At 41.6% G+C, this 16,153-nt stretch overlaps 1 protein-coding gene across 1 annotated transcript in view; it reads right to left on the bottom strand.

The window, feature by feature from the left end:
• Nucleotides 1–16,153, bottom strand: part of LOC124613081 (kinesin-like protein KIP1) — a 132,575-nt gene that overhangs the window by 95,196 nt on the left and 21,226 nt on the right. Inside the window, exon 6 of the mRNA XM_047141667.1 lies at nucleotides 15,323–15,479. Coding sequence (XP_046997623.1) covers nucleotides 15,323–15,479 — 157 coding nt within the window. The remainder of the gene's footprint in view (nucleotides 1–15,322; nucleotides 15,480–16,153) is intronic.

Genomic DNA, 16,153 nt, shown 5'->3' with positions numbered 1-16,153 from the left:
GGTACATATGTTCCTGATGTACGTTTAAGTTTTCAGCTGTTTTGAATACTCAATTTATTGTTGACAGTTGAAAACGTTACATGTGTTTGAGTACTCAGCGAATTTTTACTTTTGAAAGATGGACCAAAGAACCTGCATTTAATTTTGCTTGAAAAATGGAACAAAGTGCAGCATCACATTGAAAATGTTGACTCCAGCTTTTGTCGAGTCTTATGAATAAGACAAGTGTTTACAACTGGTACAAGCATTTCAGAGAGGGTCAAGAAGACGCTCAAGACAATGACTGCCCTGGACACCCTAGCACACCAATTACTGATGACAGTGCGGAGGAAGTAAAGAAAATGTTTATGGAACATCATCAGAGAGTTTGCTGCTAATGTCACTTCCAGCCTCTTATCATCCCATTGACGCATGACTCTGCACCACAATTGAGATGATAGCACGCAAGGGGGATGGCACATGGAACTAATCGAGGAACACAAGACACCTTCTTGGTTGCTACATCTGCCTCTTCGTTTCCTGCAGTACTCATGTGCCCTGGCACAAATCCCATGCAGGTTGCATACGAGCAGCACTAGTAGTGCCACTGTCAGGATGCAAATCACATTTGCTTTAAATACACGCTGTAACGATCATGAGTTTTAGTTACCTTTGAGACTGGATGTGGTGTGTCGACGTTAGTCAAGAATTTCTTTAAGGGCCGTTAACACCTCACTGCATTTGAAGGAGGTCATGTAATAGAGCTACGAGAAGCTCAATGTTCCTTCTGCTATACTGCAGAAAGACCTGGCAGGAATGTAGCCACTGTGCATGACTGCTGGCAGCAGAGGTCATGAGAGTGTACAGCTTCAATAAGACTTGACTCCAGACGGCCACATGGCACTACTGAGAAGGAAGTCCACTGTGTTCGGCGTATGACTGGCACATCATACCATATCTGCAGCAGTGATCTGAGCAGCAGTTGACACCACATCTACAAAATGAATTGTTACAAATCTGATACTTCCAGGACAGCTCAGAGCCAGACACCCCTATAGTGTTCATTCCACTGACCCCAAACCACCGCCATCTGTGACTTCAGTGGTGTCAAAGCAAGAGTTCATTGGAGGGCAGGGTTGAGGTCTGTTGTGTCAACCAGTTATGGCCATGTGTTGAATAGAAGGAAGCCAGTTTGAGCCTGCAACCAACCTGTCTGTGTGCTAGACCCAGTGCACCTACACCTACAGTTACGGTCTACAGTGTGACTTCCCATGCCAGAAGGACCACTCTCGTGGTTATCCCATGCACCCCGACTGCAAATTTGTATGTCAATCTGTTGATTCAACATATTGCACTGCTATTCACGAACAGCATTCCAGGGGGTGTTTTCCAACAGGATAGCACTCCCATACCACTGTTGTAACCTGTTCAATCACCAGATCTGTCTCCAATCGAGCACATACGGGACATCATCGGAGGACAACTCCAGCATCATCCACAAACAGCATTAACTTGCTCTCTACTGACCAATCAAGTGCAACAGGCATGGAACTCCATCCCACAAACTAACACAGCACCCATGCAATGCAATGCAATGCAATGCAATACAATGCAATGCATGCACATTTGCATGCTTGCATTCAACATTCTGGCAGTTACACCGGTTATTAAGTATCAACATTTCGTATTTCAATGGCTTATCTCACACTTACACTGACCTGTGGTCATGCATTGTTAATGACTTAAATATGTTACCTCGGCAAATGTATTCCCGCAATTTCATTACTCTACATTTATTTTCTGGTTTTGTGATTTTTTTCAGTCAGTGTATTTGAATAAAACACACTCTGCATCTCAGGTACCAGGTACAACAACGTTGAATTAAAACTCACTGTCATGAGTAGCACCAGGTCTATTTATCAGGAGACACCTTGTGTACTTAGCTAGTTTTACTTGTTTGAAACAGGTAATTCCCTAAACATCGAGTTTTAATTCATCAGAATAGATAGACTATATGCAAATGCCTTCATTCGAGACTTCACAGACAAGGACATTTCCTTCAAGTTTTTTAAATGTTCTTGGGGGTAATTTCTTGTGTGTTAATTGTTTCACTTGCCATTTATATGAGACGAATATGAACCACAGCTTTGAGGAGATTAGAAGTAAAAATGTAATTTTAACATTCAATAACTATCTGTCACAAATATTAATAAACTATTGTCCTCAGATTTTTAACATTTTAGCAGTAAAATTGCAAATTTTGTGATCTCTCTTAAAAATCGCCAATTTCCCATTCTCGCTAAGAACTGGTGTTTTTGTGTTATCATTGATGCGAAATTTTTCTGAACCTACTCATTGATTGTAGTAGTTGTGTAGGTACTTAATAATGGCACACTTTAAGATAATGACAAGTTATTAATCAGCATAGCTGCAAGATACACAACTGATGTGGCATGTACTATTCTAGTCCCACTTCTTACTTCTATGTAATCGGAGCTAATCCAACAGCTGAACACACACACCGTGGTGTAGAGATGTGCTGTCTACTGGAGAGTGTGGTCTTCACAATGTTGGTTGTTTGCAAAGCTGCTAACGGATAGGCATGGAGTGACCTACGAGGTGAATTGTTACACTTGTAAAAGACGTGTGAAAATCTAGGCAGCCATACTTCAAATTTTTCTGTTGAGACAATAGGGAACATTCAATGCCATAGAGTGAACATCACTCAAAATGTGATCCGTGAAAATCAACTGGTTTTTGATAAATGCCTTGAGTGGTGACACTAGTCTTACATTAACACAGCTGACAAAAGGTGCAAGTAAGACACCCATTTGCACTCACTTACTGAAAGAATTTCAAAAGCATTGGAAAGTGCCCGAAGAAACATCAGACATGATACTTTCTACATCCTTTATCCCAAGGATAAACAGTTCAACTTAACTTCAGGAGGGAATTCACATTCTATAGCAATCCTCTCCACCCTCAATTACTCTTTTCTTGTGTGCTATTTCTCTAACATATATTTGTACTGAAAATATCTAATAGAATCTCCTCTGATCTACATCTACATGGATTCTCTGCAAGTCACATTTAAGTGCCTGGCAGAGGGTTCATCAAACCACCTTCACAATTCTCTATTATTCCAGTCTCACGTAGCACGCAAAAAGAGCGAACACCTATATCTTTCTATAAAAGCTCTGATTTCCCTTATTTTATCGTGGTGATCATTTCTCCCTATGTAGGTCGGTGTTCACAAAATATTTTTGCATTCAGAGGAGAAAGCTGGCGATTGGAATTTCACGAGAAGGTCGTATCACTTCAGTTTCCTGATCTCCCATATTGAATGACAGTGTATATCAATTTTTAAGTCACAGCACTAACAAGTCAAAGATGCCACTAGGAATATATTGAAGGGTTAGAAAGTCATATTTCAACATTTATGAACACTTTGCATGGCACAATTCAGTGCTTCTCAGTAAGAAGCGAAATTTGCACACTGAGGCTTCGCAGCGCAACACCTCGCATGCCAGCGATAAAAAAAATGTCTTTCCCAAAATTTCGTCTGGCAAGTAAATCCAGTAGAAAAAGGGTGTTAAAGAGTGACAATCTGGCAACACTAACCACATGTATGGTGACTACCTCTATCGGCACATATCGGTTGTACTGTGCGGTTGGTGCAGCGTATAAAGTTTTGGGTTAGCATGCACGAGGTCGAGGGTTTGATCCTGGGTTCAGGCATACGTTTTTTATTTGGTAAATGTAGTCCAGGTGGTACGGTATCTGGCATCTTAATTGTCAACAGCGATTGCAGTGGGTCCTCTAGGAAACATTTGCACTTACATACTACAATCGTAGAAATGGACTAGTCAGCTTTGGAAGAAACCCTTTCCACGTCGTGGGCGTGAATTTATTCATGCCACTTCGTCTACAAGATGCGAAACCTGTTTTCTTTGTACCTTCTTCCAATAGTCCCATAAATTAGTACCAACTATTATTCTTGCCTAGTTCAGGTGCATTACATTTCGTTAGGGCCTTACATTACTAGCAGGACTAGCAATGTGCTTTGCGAATAATGTCCAAACTCTGGTATGTTTGTATGTGTTATCACTATGGTCCCACTAATTACACCTTTCAACAACACTGAGTCTGGTAACTGCATGCTGCTTAGTATGTATTTCAATGCATTATTATTATTATTATTATTATTATTATTATTATTATTATTATTATTATATTATACTGATATGATTGTGGAACATCACGTCTATTACCGTTAGGGAAACGGTAATTTGAAACCAAACATTTCACAATTAGTGGTGTCGGGATGAATCTGTCAGAAGGGCAATGTGCATTAGGTGGAACAGTGCCCAGAAGTGACGTGTTTATACTGTAAGCACTGTCCACCAGACAGGGACTAGTTGCGAGCAAAGTAACGCGCCCGTGACAAGACTCCAATGTACACGCATACACGTATTGAATTTTCTCGTAAATCTCTAAATCAGTATGGCACACATACGACAAAGAAAAACGATGTCTATGTGGATATGCTTCTGGTGCTTGGTGCATCTGATAACTGGGCTGGTGTTGCCACTCATGAATACACTGCTAGATATCCTCGTCGACTTGAGTGCGCCTTCAGGAGTCAGGTTGTCTCCTTCCACTATCGTGTGACAGAGGTCATCCAAGGACTCTCTCTGCCCCAGCTACTGAGGAAGCTATTCTGGAGGCCATACTCCAAGAACCTCAGCGAAGTAAACGTAGCATAGCAAGGCAGCTGCATGTCTTGCAAAGCACGGTCATTAACATGTTGCATGAGCATGGGCTGCACCACTATCATTACACTTTCACGCAACACCTGCATCCTGCACATCACCATCAAAGAATGCAATTCTCTGAATGGTTCCAACAACAACAGGAAGCCAACGATGACTTTGTGAACACCGTAATTTGGTCAGATGAACCAGCATTCACTCATGAAGGTGTCTTCAATATGCACAATGCCCACCATTGGTGTGAGGTTAACCCACACATCACCCACGACTGTGAATATCGAGTTCGCTTTGGTATCAACGTCTGGGCCGGAATATTGGGTGACAGGTGGTTGAGCCCTACATGTTGCCTGACCGGTTGACCGCACGAAGGTATCATGCATTCCTCTCTATCTATCTGGTTATGCACTGGAAGATTTTCCACTACATCTTTGGCACAGGATATGGTTCCAACGTGCTGGTGCACCTCCACACTCTGGAATTAATATGTGACAGTATTTGGACAGAACATTTGCAGGGAAATGGTCCGAACGCGGAGGTCCAGTTTATGGCCACCGCTTTCAACTGACCTAAATCCCTTTGATTTCTTCCTGTGTGGACACCTGAAGGAGCACATGTACTCTACTCCGTCGACAAATGTGGAACAATTGGTAGCGAGTGTTCATATTGCTCTTGTTACTGTGGATGCACCTTCGGTGCGAAGGGACCAGAGCTGTATGATCCAGCTATTTGCGCAATGTTTGGACGTGGAGGGAGGTCACTTTGAGCATCTGTTGTTCTGAGGACAACGTATTCTGTTGTGAAGGTCATGCGGTCGTTAATGTGGACATTATTGTCACTGGATGCTAATGTGGGACATCTGAGCGCTCAAATTCCATGCAGTATAAATGACAAGTGTACTGTGCTGTCATCTTTAGTATTTCGAAACTGATATGGTTTTTGTAGTTATTCTGTCCTATGACAGGTCATTTGTTTCAACTGTCTATTTCTTATTTTTGTCTAACCACATTTTTGTTACGTTCAGCATTACAAAATGTTGTAAATTTAGGATACGTGTGACCTAAGAAATGGTGTATATTATAGAACAAAATGTCAGAATGAAATTCGCAAATAAAAAAAAAATGCGCCCCAACCCAGAATCGAACCCTCGACCTCCAGCATGCTAACCCAAAACTTTATACACTGCACCAACTGCACAGTACAACCCATACATGCCGACAGTGGTGGTCACCATACATGTGGTTACAGTGTTGCCAGATTGCCACTCTTTAATGTCCTTTTTCTGCCAGATGTACTAACCAGATGAAATTTTGGGAGAGATTTATCGCTGGCATGTGAGGAGTCGTGCTGCGAAGACCGAGTGGGCTAATTTTGCTTCACCCTGCATATTTTTCTAGGGATACAGTTAACAGTAACTTAGTAAATTATAGAACCCTTGAGGCTAGAAATAAATTTCAATAGTAGGCTTACTAATCAAACTGGCTTGCCGAGATACCTTGCGCTCCAGTTTCTAATGCTTTTAGTGTACATAATTTGGATAGGTATTAATAGGGACATGAAAATTAAGCATAAACTACTGGCAAATTCACAACTATTTTTGGCAAAATTCACATTAAATGGTTTTTGTTTGTAAATGGGTATATGTACAAATTTAAAAGATTGTCACACAATGTGGCTGAAGACAAAGCCTTAGCACTTTCAAATTGACTTAAGTGGTAGTTGGGGAGCTTTTTACTCCACTGTTTCCTTTTGCAAGGACGAACAGCATTATTCCAAAAGAGTCTGTTTGCTTTCTCCTTTTGGTTGTATTTAAGCTTTTAACAAATGATTGTTTCTGTTGAGAAGTAACAGCATCCACCTCCCCAGTGAACAAAGTGCTCCACCATTTTTAAGGTGTTTCTCGACATTTTTCTTTTGCCAGCAAATTCAATAATTACAAAACCTGCAGAAAATTAACTTCACCTTTTCATGGGCATTCATAGCCCTGTCGTCCATAGAAGACAACACTACATATGTAACCAACAGGGCAATCAGTTTATAAGTAGAACCAAAAATAACTATTCACATGTTAGTGGAAGAATTTCAGCATGGGCAAGATATGTTAACATGTTTGTTTTCCTGTCACAGTGCTGCGTGCAGCCACTATGAACTAGCAATCAGCCACAATTGTAAATGAGAATTAATATCTCCAGTGGGAAGTGGAAGGGTGTGCAGAAACAAGTTCCACGTCCCTCTCAAAGAGCAGCAGCCTGCACATGTGTGCTGCAAAAGCAAAAAATGACAGTCATTGGAATACCTGAACCGTTCAGATGCTGTGTGGGTCATAATCTAGCTACGTGATGGACCAGGATTAATCTCTTTACTCATTTCAAAATAACAGAACAACGGGCAACACAAAACACAAAGCGTCCAGTAATGGTTACCACACAATTGCTTTCTGAGGCCGAGAGTGCAGGACTGACCTCTACCAGTATTTGATGGAACAACAGCTCAAAACATCCACCACCTGAAACTGCCACATTAAAAGTGTCTGCCTTATACTGACTTTTGGGTTTTAGCTGGCAAATATGTGTGTTGCTTTGTTGTACGATGCTAGGTCCCACAGCCGACTCCTACGTTGTATTATGTGGTATGTATCTTACACATACCATTCTATTGCCTTACCTAGTTTGATACCAGAGCACTGAGCATATTTGATACATCGTTGCATTTATGCACGTTTTATTTTGAAAACATGTTCTTATGCACATTATCTTTCCAAACTGGACTTTGCCAGATGATGTACAACATCAGAATTTGTTATATTTTCGATGTTTAAATGCAGAAAATAAGGCTATTTCAAATTGTCTCTGATAACACAGTTCAATCAGATAATCCATATTTTTCTCAAACCTATATTATTATTCTTATTATTGTTACTATTGCAATTAGATGCTAAGCTAGTCCTTGAGCCGTGTGGCTCAATCAGTGATATTTCCATTGCCGGTAGGGGTTATCTTTTCGGCAGTGTACGCATAGCACGTGCCGGCGCCACCTACTGGGCCAATTGGAGCAAGAGGAAAAGCTGAGGAAAAGTGAGTGATTTTGCTTTTGGGCGCTGAGCAGTAACGGCATTTTGGGAACTATGGCGGACAGCTAACATCCGGTGTCAGCCAGCAAGCAGCTGAAGTCTAAATGGGGCTGTTACCCGGATGACGGCGCCATGGGAAGAGACATTACTGGGAAACCGTTGGTGTTTTTTCCACTTCACATCTCCAGGGATCGGGATCTGCAGTGGTTGGCTTCGTCAAAGAAACAAGAGAGTTAGGCCTTGCTTGCCCTGCAAATTGTGGTCGGAATCCACTACAGGGTTCTGTGCAGTTTACTGTATTTTCTTGGGCGGCCGTCGCTACAGGGAAAGACGAAAGGATGTGGGTTTTAAAGGAGAGGGTAAGGAGTCATTCCAATCCCGGGAGTGGAAAGACTTACCTTAGGGGGAAAAAAGGACAGGTACACACACACACACACACACACACACACACACACACACACACACACACATATATATATATCCATCCACACATATACAGACACAAGCAGACATATTAAAAGGCAAACAGTTTGGGCAGAGATGTCAGTCGAGGCGGAAATGCAGAGGCAAAGATGTTGTTGAATGACAGGTGAGGTATGAGTGGCGGCAACTTGAAATTAGCGGAGATTGAGGCCTGGTGGATAACGAGAAGAGAGGATACATTGAAGAGCAAGTTCCCATATCCGGAGTTCGGAGAGGTTGGTGTTAGTGGGAAGTATCCAGATAACCCAAACCTTCCAGGAATTTCTGACTTCCAGCCTTGCCTCTCAATTCTTCTTAAAAAACTTTAATCCTACTCCCAACATCACCACTGCTGAAGCCCAGGCTATCAGTGATCTGAAGGCTGACCGATCCATCGTCATTCTTCCGGCGGACAAGGGTTCCACGACCGTGGTACTTGATCGTCGGGAGTATGTGGCTGAGGGACTGCGTCAGCTTTCAGACAACACCACATACAAAGTTTGCCAAGGTAATCCCATTCCTGATGTCCAGGTGGAGCTTCAAGGAATCCTCAGAACCTTAGGCCCCCTACAAAACCTTTCACCTGACTCCATCAACCTCCTGACCCCACCGACACCCCGCATCCCTACCTTCTACCTTCTTCCTAACATTCACAAACCCAATCATCCCGGCCGCCCCATTGTAGCTGGTTACCAAGCCCCCACAGAACGTATCTCTGCCTACGTAGATCAACACCTTAAACCCATTACATGCAGTCTCCCATCCTTCATCAAAGACACCAACCACTTCCTTGAACGCCTGGAATCCTTACCCAATCTGTTACCCCCGGAAACCATCCTTGTAACCATTGATGCCACGTCCTTATACACAAATATCCCGCACGTCCAGGGTCTCGCAGCGATGGAGCACTTCCTTTCACGCCGATCACCTGCCACCCTACCTAAAACCTCTTTCCCCATTACCTCAGCCAGCTTCATCCTGACCAACAACTTCACTTTTGAAAGCCAGACATACCAACAATTAAAGGGAACAGCCATGGGTACCAGGATGGCCCCCTCGTATGCCAACCTATTCATGGGTCGCTTAGAGGAAGCCTTCTTGGTTACCCAAGTCTGCCAACCCAAAGTTTGGTACAGAATTATTGATGACATCTTCATGATCTGGACTCACAGTGAAGAAGAACTCCAGAATTTCCTCTCCAACCTCAACTCCTTTGGTTCCATCAGATTCACCTGGTCCTACTCCAAATCCCATGCCACTTTCCTTGACGTTGACCTCCACCTCTCCAATGGCCAGCTTCACACATCTGTCCACATCAAACCCACCAACAAGCAACAGTACCTCCATTATGACAGCTGCCACCCATTCCACATCAAACGGTCCCTTCCCTACAGCCTAGGTCTTCGTGGCAAACGAATCTGCTCCAGTCTGGAATCCCTGAACCATTACACCAACAACCTGACAACAGCTTTCGCATCCCGCAACTACCCTCCCGACCTGGTACAGAAGCAAATAACCAGAGCCAATTCCTCATCCCTTCAAACCCAGAACCTCCCACAGAAGAACCCCAAAAGTGCCCCACTTGTGACAGGATACTTTCCGGGACTGGATCAGACTCTGAATGTGGCTCTCCAGCAGGGATACGACTTCCTCAAATCCTGCCCTGAAATGAGATCCATCCTTCATGAAATCCTCCCCACTCCACCAAGAGTGTCTTTCCACCGTCCACCAAACCTTCGTAACCTCTTAGTTCATCCCTATGAAATCCCCAAACCACCTCCCCTACCCTCTGGCTCCTATCCTTGTAACCGCCCCCGGTGTAAAACCTGACCCTTGCACCCTCCCACCACCACCTACTCCAGTCCTGTAACCCGGAAGGTGTACACGATCAAAGGCAGAGCCACGTGTGAAAGCACCCACGTGATTTACCAACTAACCTGCCTACACTGTGAAGCTTTCTATGTGGGAATGAGCAGCAACAAACTGTCCATTTGCATGAATGGACACAGGCTGACAGTGTTTGTTGGTAATGAGGATCACCCTGTGGCTAAACATGCCTTGGTGCACGCCCAGCACATCTTGGCACAGTGTTACACCGTCTGGGTTATCTGGATACTTCCCACTAACACCAACCTCTCAGAACTCCGGAGACGGGAACTTGCCCTTCAGTATATCCTCTCTTCTCGTTATCCGCCAGGCCTCAACCTCCGCTAATTTCAAGTTGCCGCCGCTCATACCTCACCTGTCATTCAACAACATCTTTGCCTCTGCACTTCCGCCTCGACTGACATCTCTGCCCAAACTCTTTGCCTTTACAAATTTCTGCTTGTGTCTGTGTATGTGCGGATGGATATGAGTGTGTGTGCAAGTGTATACCTGTCCTTTTTCCCCCCTAAGGTAAGTCTTTCCGCTCCCGGGATTGGAATGACTCCTTACCCTCTCCCTTAAAACTCACATCCTTTCGTCTTTCCCTCTCCTTCCCTCTTTCCTGATGAGGCAACGGTTGGTTGCGAAAGCTTGAATTTTGTGTGTATGTTTGTGTTTGTTTGTGTGTCTATCGACGTGCCAGCGCTTTCATTTGGTAAGTCACATCATCTTTGTTTTTAGGTATATTTTTCCCGTGTGGAATGTTTCCCTCTATATATATCTCTCTCTCCCTGGATACATATTTATCTCTGAATTGTAGTGACTGTTACATTTCTGTTTGAACTAATAGTGTGTATAATTTTTGAAATCAGTAGTTTCCTAAATTCTTACCAGTTATTGAGGGACCTTTTGTTACTGCATGTTTAATAGCCTGAAATGGATTCTATTGATGGTGGTACAAGAATTCCTTCAATTATAGTAGATCGATATTTTAACTAATTTGATGTGGTAATTTTTAGAGGTGTGTTAGTTTTTAATAAGTGACGGTTTTATTTGTCAAGTTCTCTTGTTTAAAGGTATCAAATAAAATGTTCGGTGCAACTGTCGATGGTGATTGCCTGATGTGTTACTTTGGTCCATCCTATAGCCTATTGTGCCGAGTATGTGTCGTTGCGTGAAAGGTGGAATTACATGTTGTCTCGACACTTCAGTCCTCTGCTGCTAACTTAAAAGTATTTTGTCACATTTGCCTACATTAACTAAAAGTAATTTTAAAAAAATTTAGGTCCTTTGCTACATAACCTACAAGTCTCCTCCTTCGTTGTCCTGGTGCTCTTCAAACATCCGGGTATTACTCTACATTGATATATATAACTGTCTTCTTGCTCTCATTGCAAGAAACAACTTTAACAGGTAAGGTTAGAGAACTCCATAGGGCAGCCAACAACAGATATCAGTTTTCTTAAAATGACATTTGATATCACCCAGCATAATCACATTAAATTTGTTTATATTGGTGAGCTAGTGCCAGCTTTAATATCTGCAAGTTTTTCCCCCTCCTGTTGTCTATTTCATTACAATACAGAATTCAATTTCTACAAATTCTAAATATGTTCACTAATCAAGTCAAATTTTTGCGTAGCATTAACTTTCACAGCCCAACACTAATGAAGTGCATCAGCGACTTTACAGAGCAAAGGAGTGTGGCACTAAAATCTTATTTCACTTCATAATCTTTCAGTTTCCTTTGAAGAGAGTAAAGAAAGAGCAAATGACATGTGATATTCTATATGTTTTCGGCATCCACACACATTTCCACACCAACCCTGTTCAGTCTGCAGATAAGTAATCACACTTAAATAAGGGGATACCATAGGTAAAAAGAAGCCAATGCCACAAACAAGCAGTGCTGGAGAGAAATTGTAAATACAACACACACACAAACTCTATAAAAAAAAAAAAAAGGTGTCGTATCTCAATGAGCAACTTTAAACTTTCAGCACAGGACATGTAGAGGAACTACAGCCCAAGTTTAAAAGAACAGTTGACCATGCACTGGATGGACATGTACCCAGTAGGACAGTTCATAACGGGAGGGACCCTACATAGTATACAGTCACTGAAAAGAAGCTTCTAAAGAAACAGATATTACTGCATAATAGGTGTAAAACAAAGCATGCTATACATAGTGAGATACTGAATGAAACATCTTGCTGTCAAGAGAGCAATGTGTGATGCCTTCAATGACTAGCATAGCAGAATGTCAAATAATATTTCACAATACCCAAAGAAATTCTGATCTGGTACCAAGTTAGTGCCAGCTCCTAGCGGTCAAGATGGGAAGTGAAATGAAGGGCAGCAAAGCAAAAGCTGAAATGCTTAATTGTTTTCAAATGCTCATTTACAAAGAAAGCCCCACAAGAATTGCCACAATGTAATCCTCATACCACTGAAAAGATGAATGAATTAAGTATTGGTGTAAGTGGTGCTGAGAAACAGCTGAAGTCATTGAAAATGAACAAACTTCAGGGCCTGATGGAATCCCTATCAGATTCTACACCAAATTTGTGGCAGAGTTAGTCACTCTTCTAACTATAATCTATTATAGATCCCTTAAACAAAACACCATGCCCAGTTCTTGGAAAAAAGCGCAGGTTGCACCTGTTTAAAAGAAGGGTAGTAGAAGTGATGCACAAAACTACAGTCCAAAATCCTTGTAGAATCTTAGAACATATTCTGAGCTCAAACATAATGAAGTATCTTATCAGTGACCTTCTCAATGCCCAACAGCATGCATTTCAAAAACATCGATCATGTGAAACGCAACTCTCACTTCTCACATGACATACTGAAAGCTTTGGATCAAGGCAATCTGACAGATGATGTATTTCTTGATTTGCAAAAAGCATTTGACTCAGTACCACACCTATGCTTATCGTCGAAAGTACGATCATATGGGGGTATCAAGTGAAGTTTGTGACTGGATTGAGAACTTTTTGGAAGGGAGAATGCAGTGTGTTATCCTGGATGGAGAGTCATCGCCAGTTGTAGAAGTAACTTCAGGTGTGCCCCAGGGAAGTGTGTTGGACCCTTTCTGTTCATGTTCTATATCCATTACCTTACAGACAATATTAATAGTAACCTCAGACTGTTTGCAGGTGATGCAGTTAGGTATAATGAAGTACTACCTGAAAGAAGCTGCATAAATATACAGTCAGATGTTGGTGAGCTTTAAAAGTGGTGCATGAATTAGCAGCTTACTTTAAATGTTCAGTAATGTAAAATTGAGCACTTCACAAAACAAAAAAGCATAGTATCCTATGACTATAATCAATGAGTCACTGTTGGAATTTGCCAACTCATACAAATGTGGCTGAGGGACTGCGTCAGCTTTCAGACAACACCACATACAAAGTTTGCCAAGGTAATCCCATTCCTGATGTCCAGGCGGAGCTTCAAGGAATCCTCAGAACCTTAGGCCCCCTACAAAACCTTTCACCTGACCCCATCAACCTCCTGACCCCACCGACACCCCGCACCCCTACCTTCTACCCTCTTCCTAAAATTCACAAACCCAATCATCCCGGCCGTAACACTGTAGGGACATGAAATAGAATGATCACATAGGCTTAGTTGTGGGTAAATCAGGTGGTAGACTGTTTATTGGTGGAATACTGGGGAAGTGCAAATCACACGTGCAACTGGCTTTAGAATATTGCTCAGATGTGTGGGACTCATACCAAAGTGGTCTACCAGGGGATAGTGAATGTATACAGACGTGAGCACAAATGTCACAGGTTAGTTTGATTCGTGGGAGAGCATCACAGAGAGATTCAAGAAACTGACATGGATGACTTTTGAAAACAGGCGTAAATTTTACCGAGGAAGTCTATCACCAAAGTTTCAAGAAGCAGCTTTAAATGATGGCTCTGGAAGTATACTACAATCCTCAATGTATTGCTCACAAAGGGATCATGAAAATAAGATTAGAATAATTACCGCAGGCACAGAGGCATTCAAACGATCATTCTCCTAGCACTCCATACTTGAATGGGACGGGAAGAAACCCTTATAAATGGTACAATGGGACATACTGAGAGAGGCATGGCAAAGAGTATTTTGCAGAGTGTAGATATAGATAGTGCAATGCCAAATACCAGAAGTGACAAAGGCCATTAAAGAAACTATTTGTAGAAAATTTATATCCGTGTTAAACTAATAAACTGACTGAAAATTTTAGAGGGTGCAGATGCTATTGTACCTAAATCCAATGCGTCTTAGAGATGCCACTGGTTCAAGGAAGTACATAACATTTGCTGCGAAATCCCCTTTGGAATTTATATCTAATGACAGCATTCTTTCTAATCATTTCTGGCTCTCCTCTTATTTTCTTCTGTTATCAGTTCTGACACATTTTCAACTTTTCTATCATGCAACAATGCTACTTACCATAAACAAGACAGAGAGAGAGAGAGAGAGAGAGAGAGAGAGAGAGAGAGACAGATACAGAGAGAGAGAGAGCTCCAGCATATTGGGCCAGAGATGAAGGTGGCGGTGGTCATGTATGCATGTTTACTGATGGAGCCTGTGGCTGAAGGCTATATGTGAGAGTTAATTGTTCCTGTCTGCAACTTTAAGTGTCTTCTTTACAGAAAGTAGCAATCTGTCGTTTCCTACATTGTTTGATTTCTATCATGCAAGTCAGACAAGCTCCAAATTCTTGGATGAGCCATGAAAGTGCAGTGCTTGTTGCCCAGTCATTGCCACTTTCAACATATAACACTGATAGCACAGAAACAGCCAATAACCCTCACTCAACCATAGTCCTCAGTGTCAGGCTATAATCTTGACTTTGTCCAAAATCTCATCAATAAATGGCTTCCTTCTTTCCTTTGGGAGGAAGATGATTTTTTCCGATTACTATTGCTGTTATAGATCTAACTTCCAAAATATGGTGATGGTCATAATTTTCTGATTAAACAACTTTTCTCAAAAATCTGTTAGCATTTTACACAATGTGCAATTTTTTTATTTGATCGGCACCTTTGGTTCAAGATAAACAAAACCAATATTTCATTATACGTTATAGTAAACAAGTAAACGACAAGAAAAGCAACCTAGCTACCCGAAATATTAACTACTGTAAAGTTTTGTACAAACAATTGAAAATTATTACCTAGAGCTAGGAGAGATTTGTTAATATTAGCTCCTTCTGTAAAGCGTGCTCCAGTGCAACCAGTCGCACTACCTCTTTCAGAGCCTGCTAAGTCCACCATTGACAGTTTCACCAAACTAATCTGACTGCTAAGTCTATGAGTCATTCGAATGTGAACCTGCAAATACAAGAAAACATTATTTATCAGTCCACCTTAATACAAAAGTAATTTTACTTCCACATTTTCCCATCAGATTAAGAAGAAAACAGACACACAAGAATACCTTTATTCATAAACTTTTTAGTTTAAAGTCATAGATGGAGTGTACCGTCAAAACCTTTGTGCAAACAGATATTTTGTTTAAGCCATTAAGTCCCAAATTAATTTTTTTTTTAAATTGAATTTTTTATTCCTTGATTATAATGTACATAGTGCATGAACCACAATAAGTACAAAAATAGCGAAAGAATATTTATACATGCTGATATAATGGCCGTCCTCAAAATAGGACACTGGGATCTAACAGTATCATATACTATATGAAACTGTCTTCAAGTCTTAACTATTTATTTCTTGCGAAATGGTACAAAACACTTCACACACAGTGTTACACGGCATTTAACACACATGTTTTTGCTTTCCCGTTGCATTTAGCTCTTATACATCTTCTTTGCATGCTTCTTTTCTCAATCATATGACCAATTCCATCAAACCAGATGTCTGGTATCACTCTCAACTGACTTGGTGGGTATTCCATTGGACGTCCAATATTCAGTCTTCCAGTGTCCAATTTCAGGTATGTAACTGTAACAGCACGTCTGAAAGCCAGTAAATCCTGTGCATTTTTCCCA

Source organism: Schistocerca americana, chromosome 4 (assembly GCF_021461395.2).
Source record: "Schistocerca americana isolate TAMUIC-IGC-003095 chromosome 4, iqSchAmer2.1, whole genome shotgun sequence".
Taxonomy (NCBI): domain Eukaryota; kingdom Metazoa; phylum Arthropoda; class Insecta; order Orthoptera; family Acrididae; genus Schistocerca; species Schistocerca americana.
The sequence above is the reverse complement of the archived record's forward strand: the minus strand, read 5'-3'. Positions and strand labels throughout refer to the sequence as shown.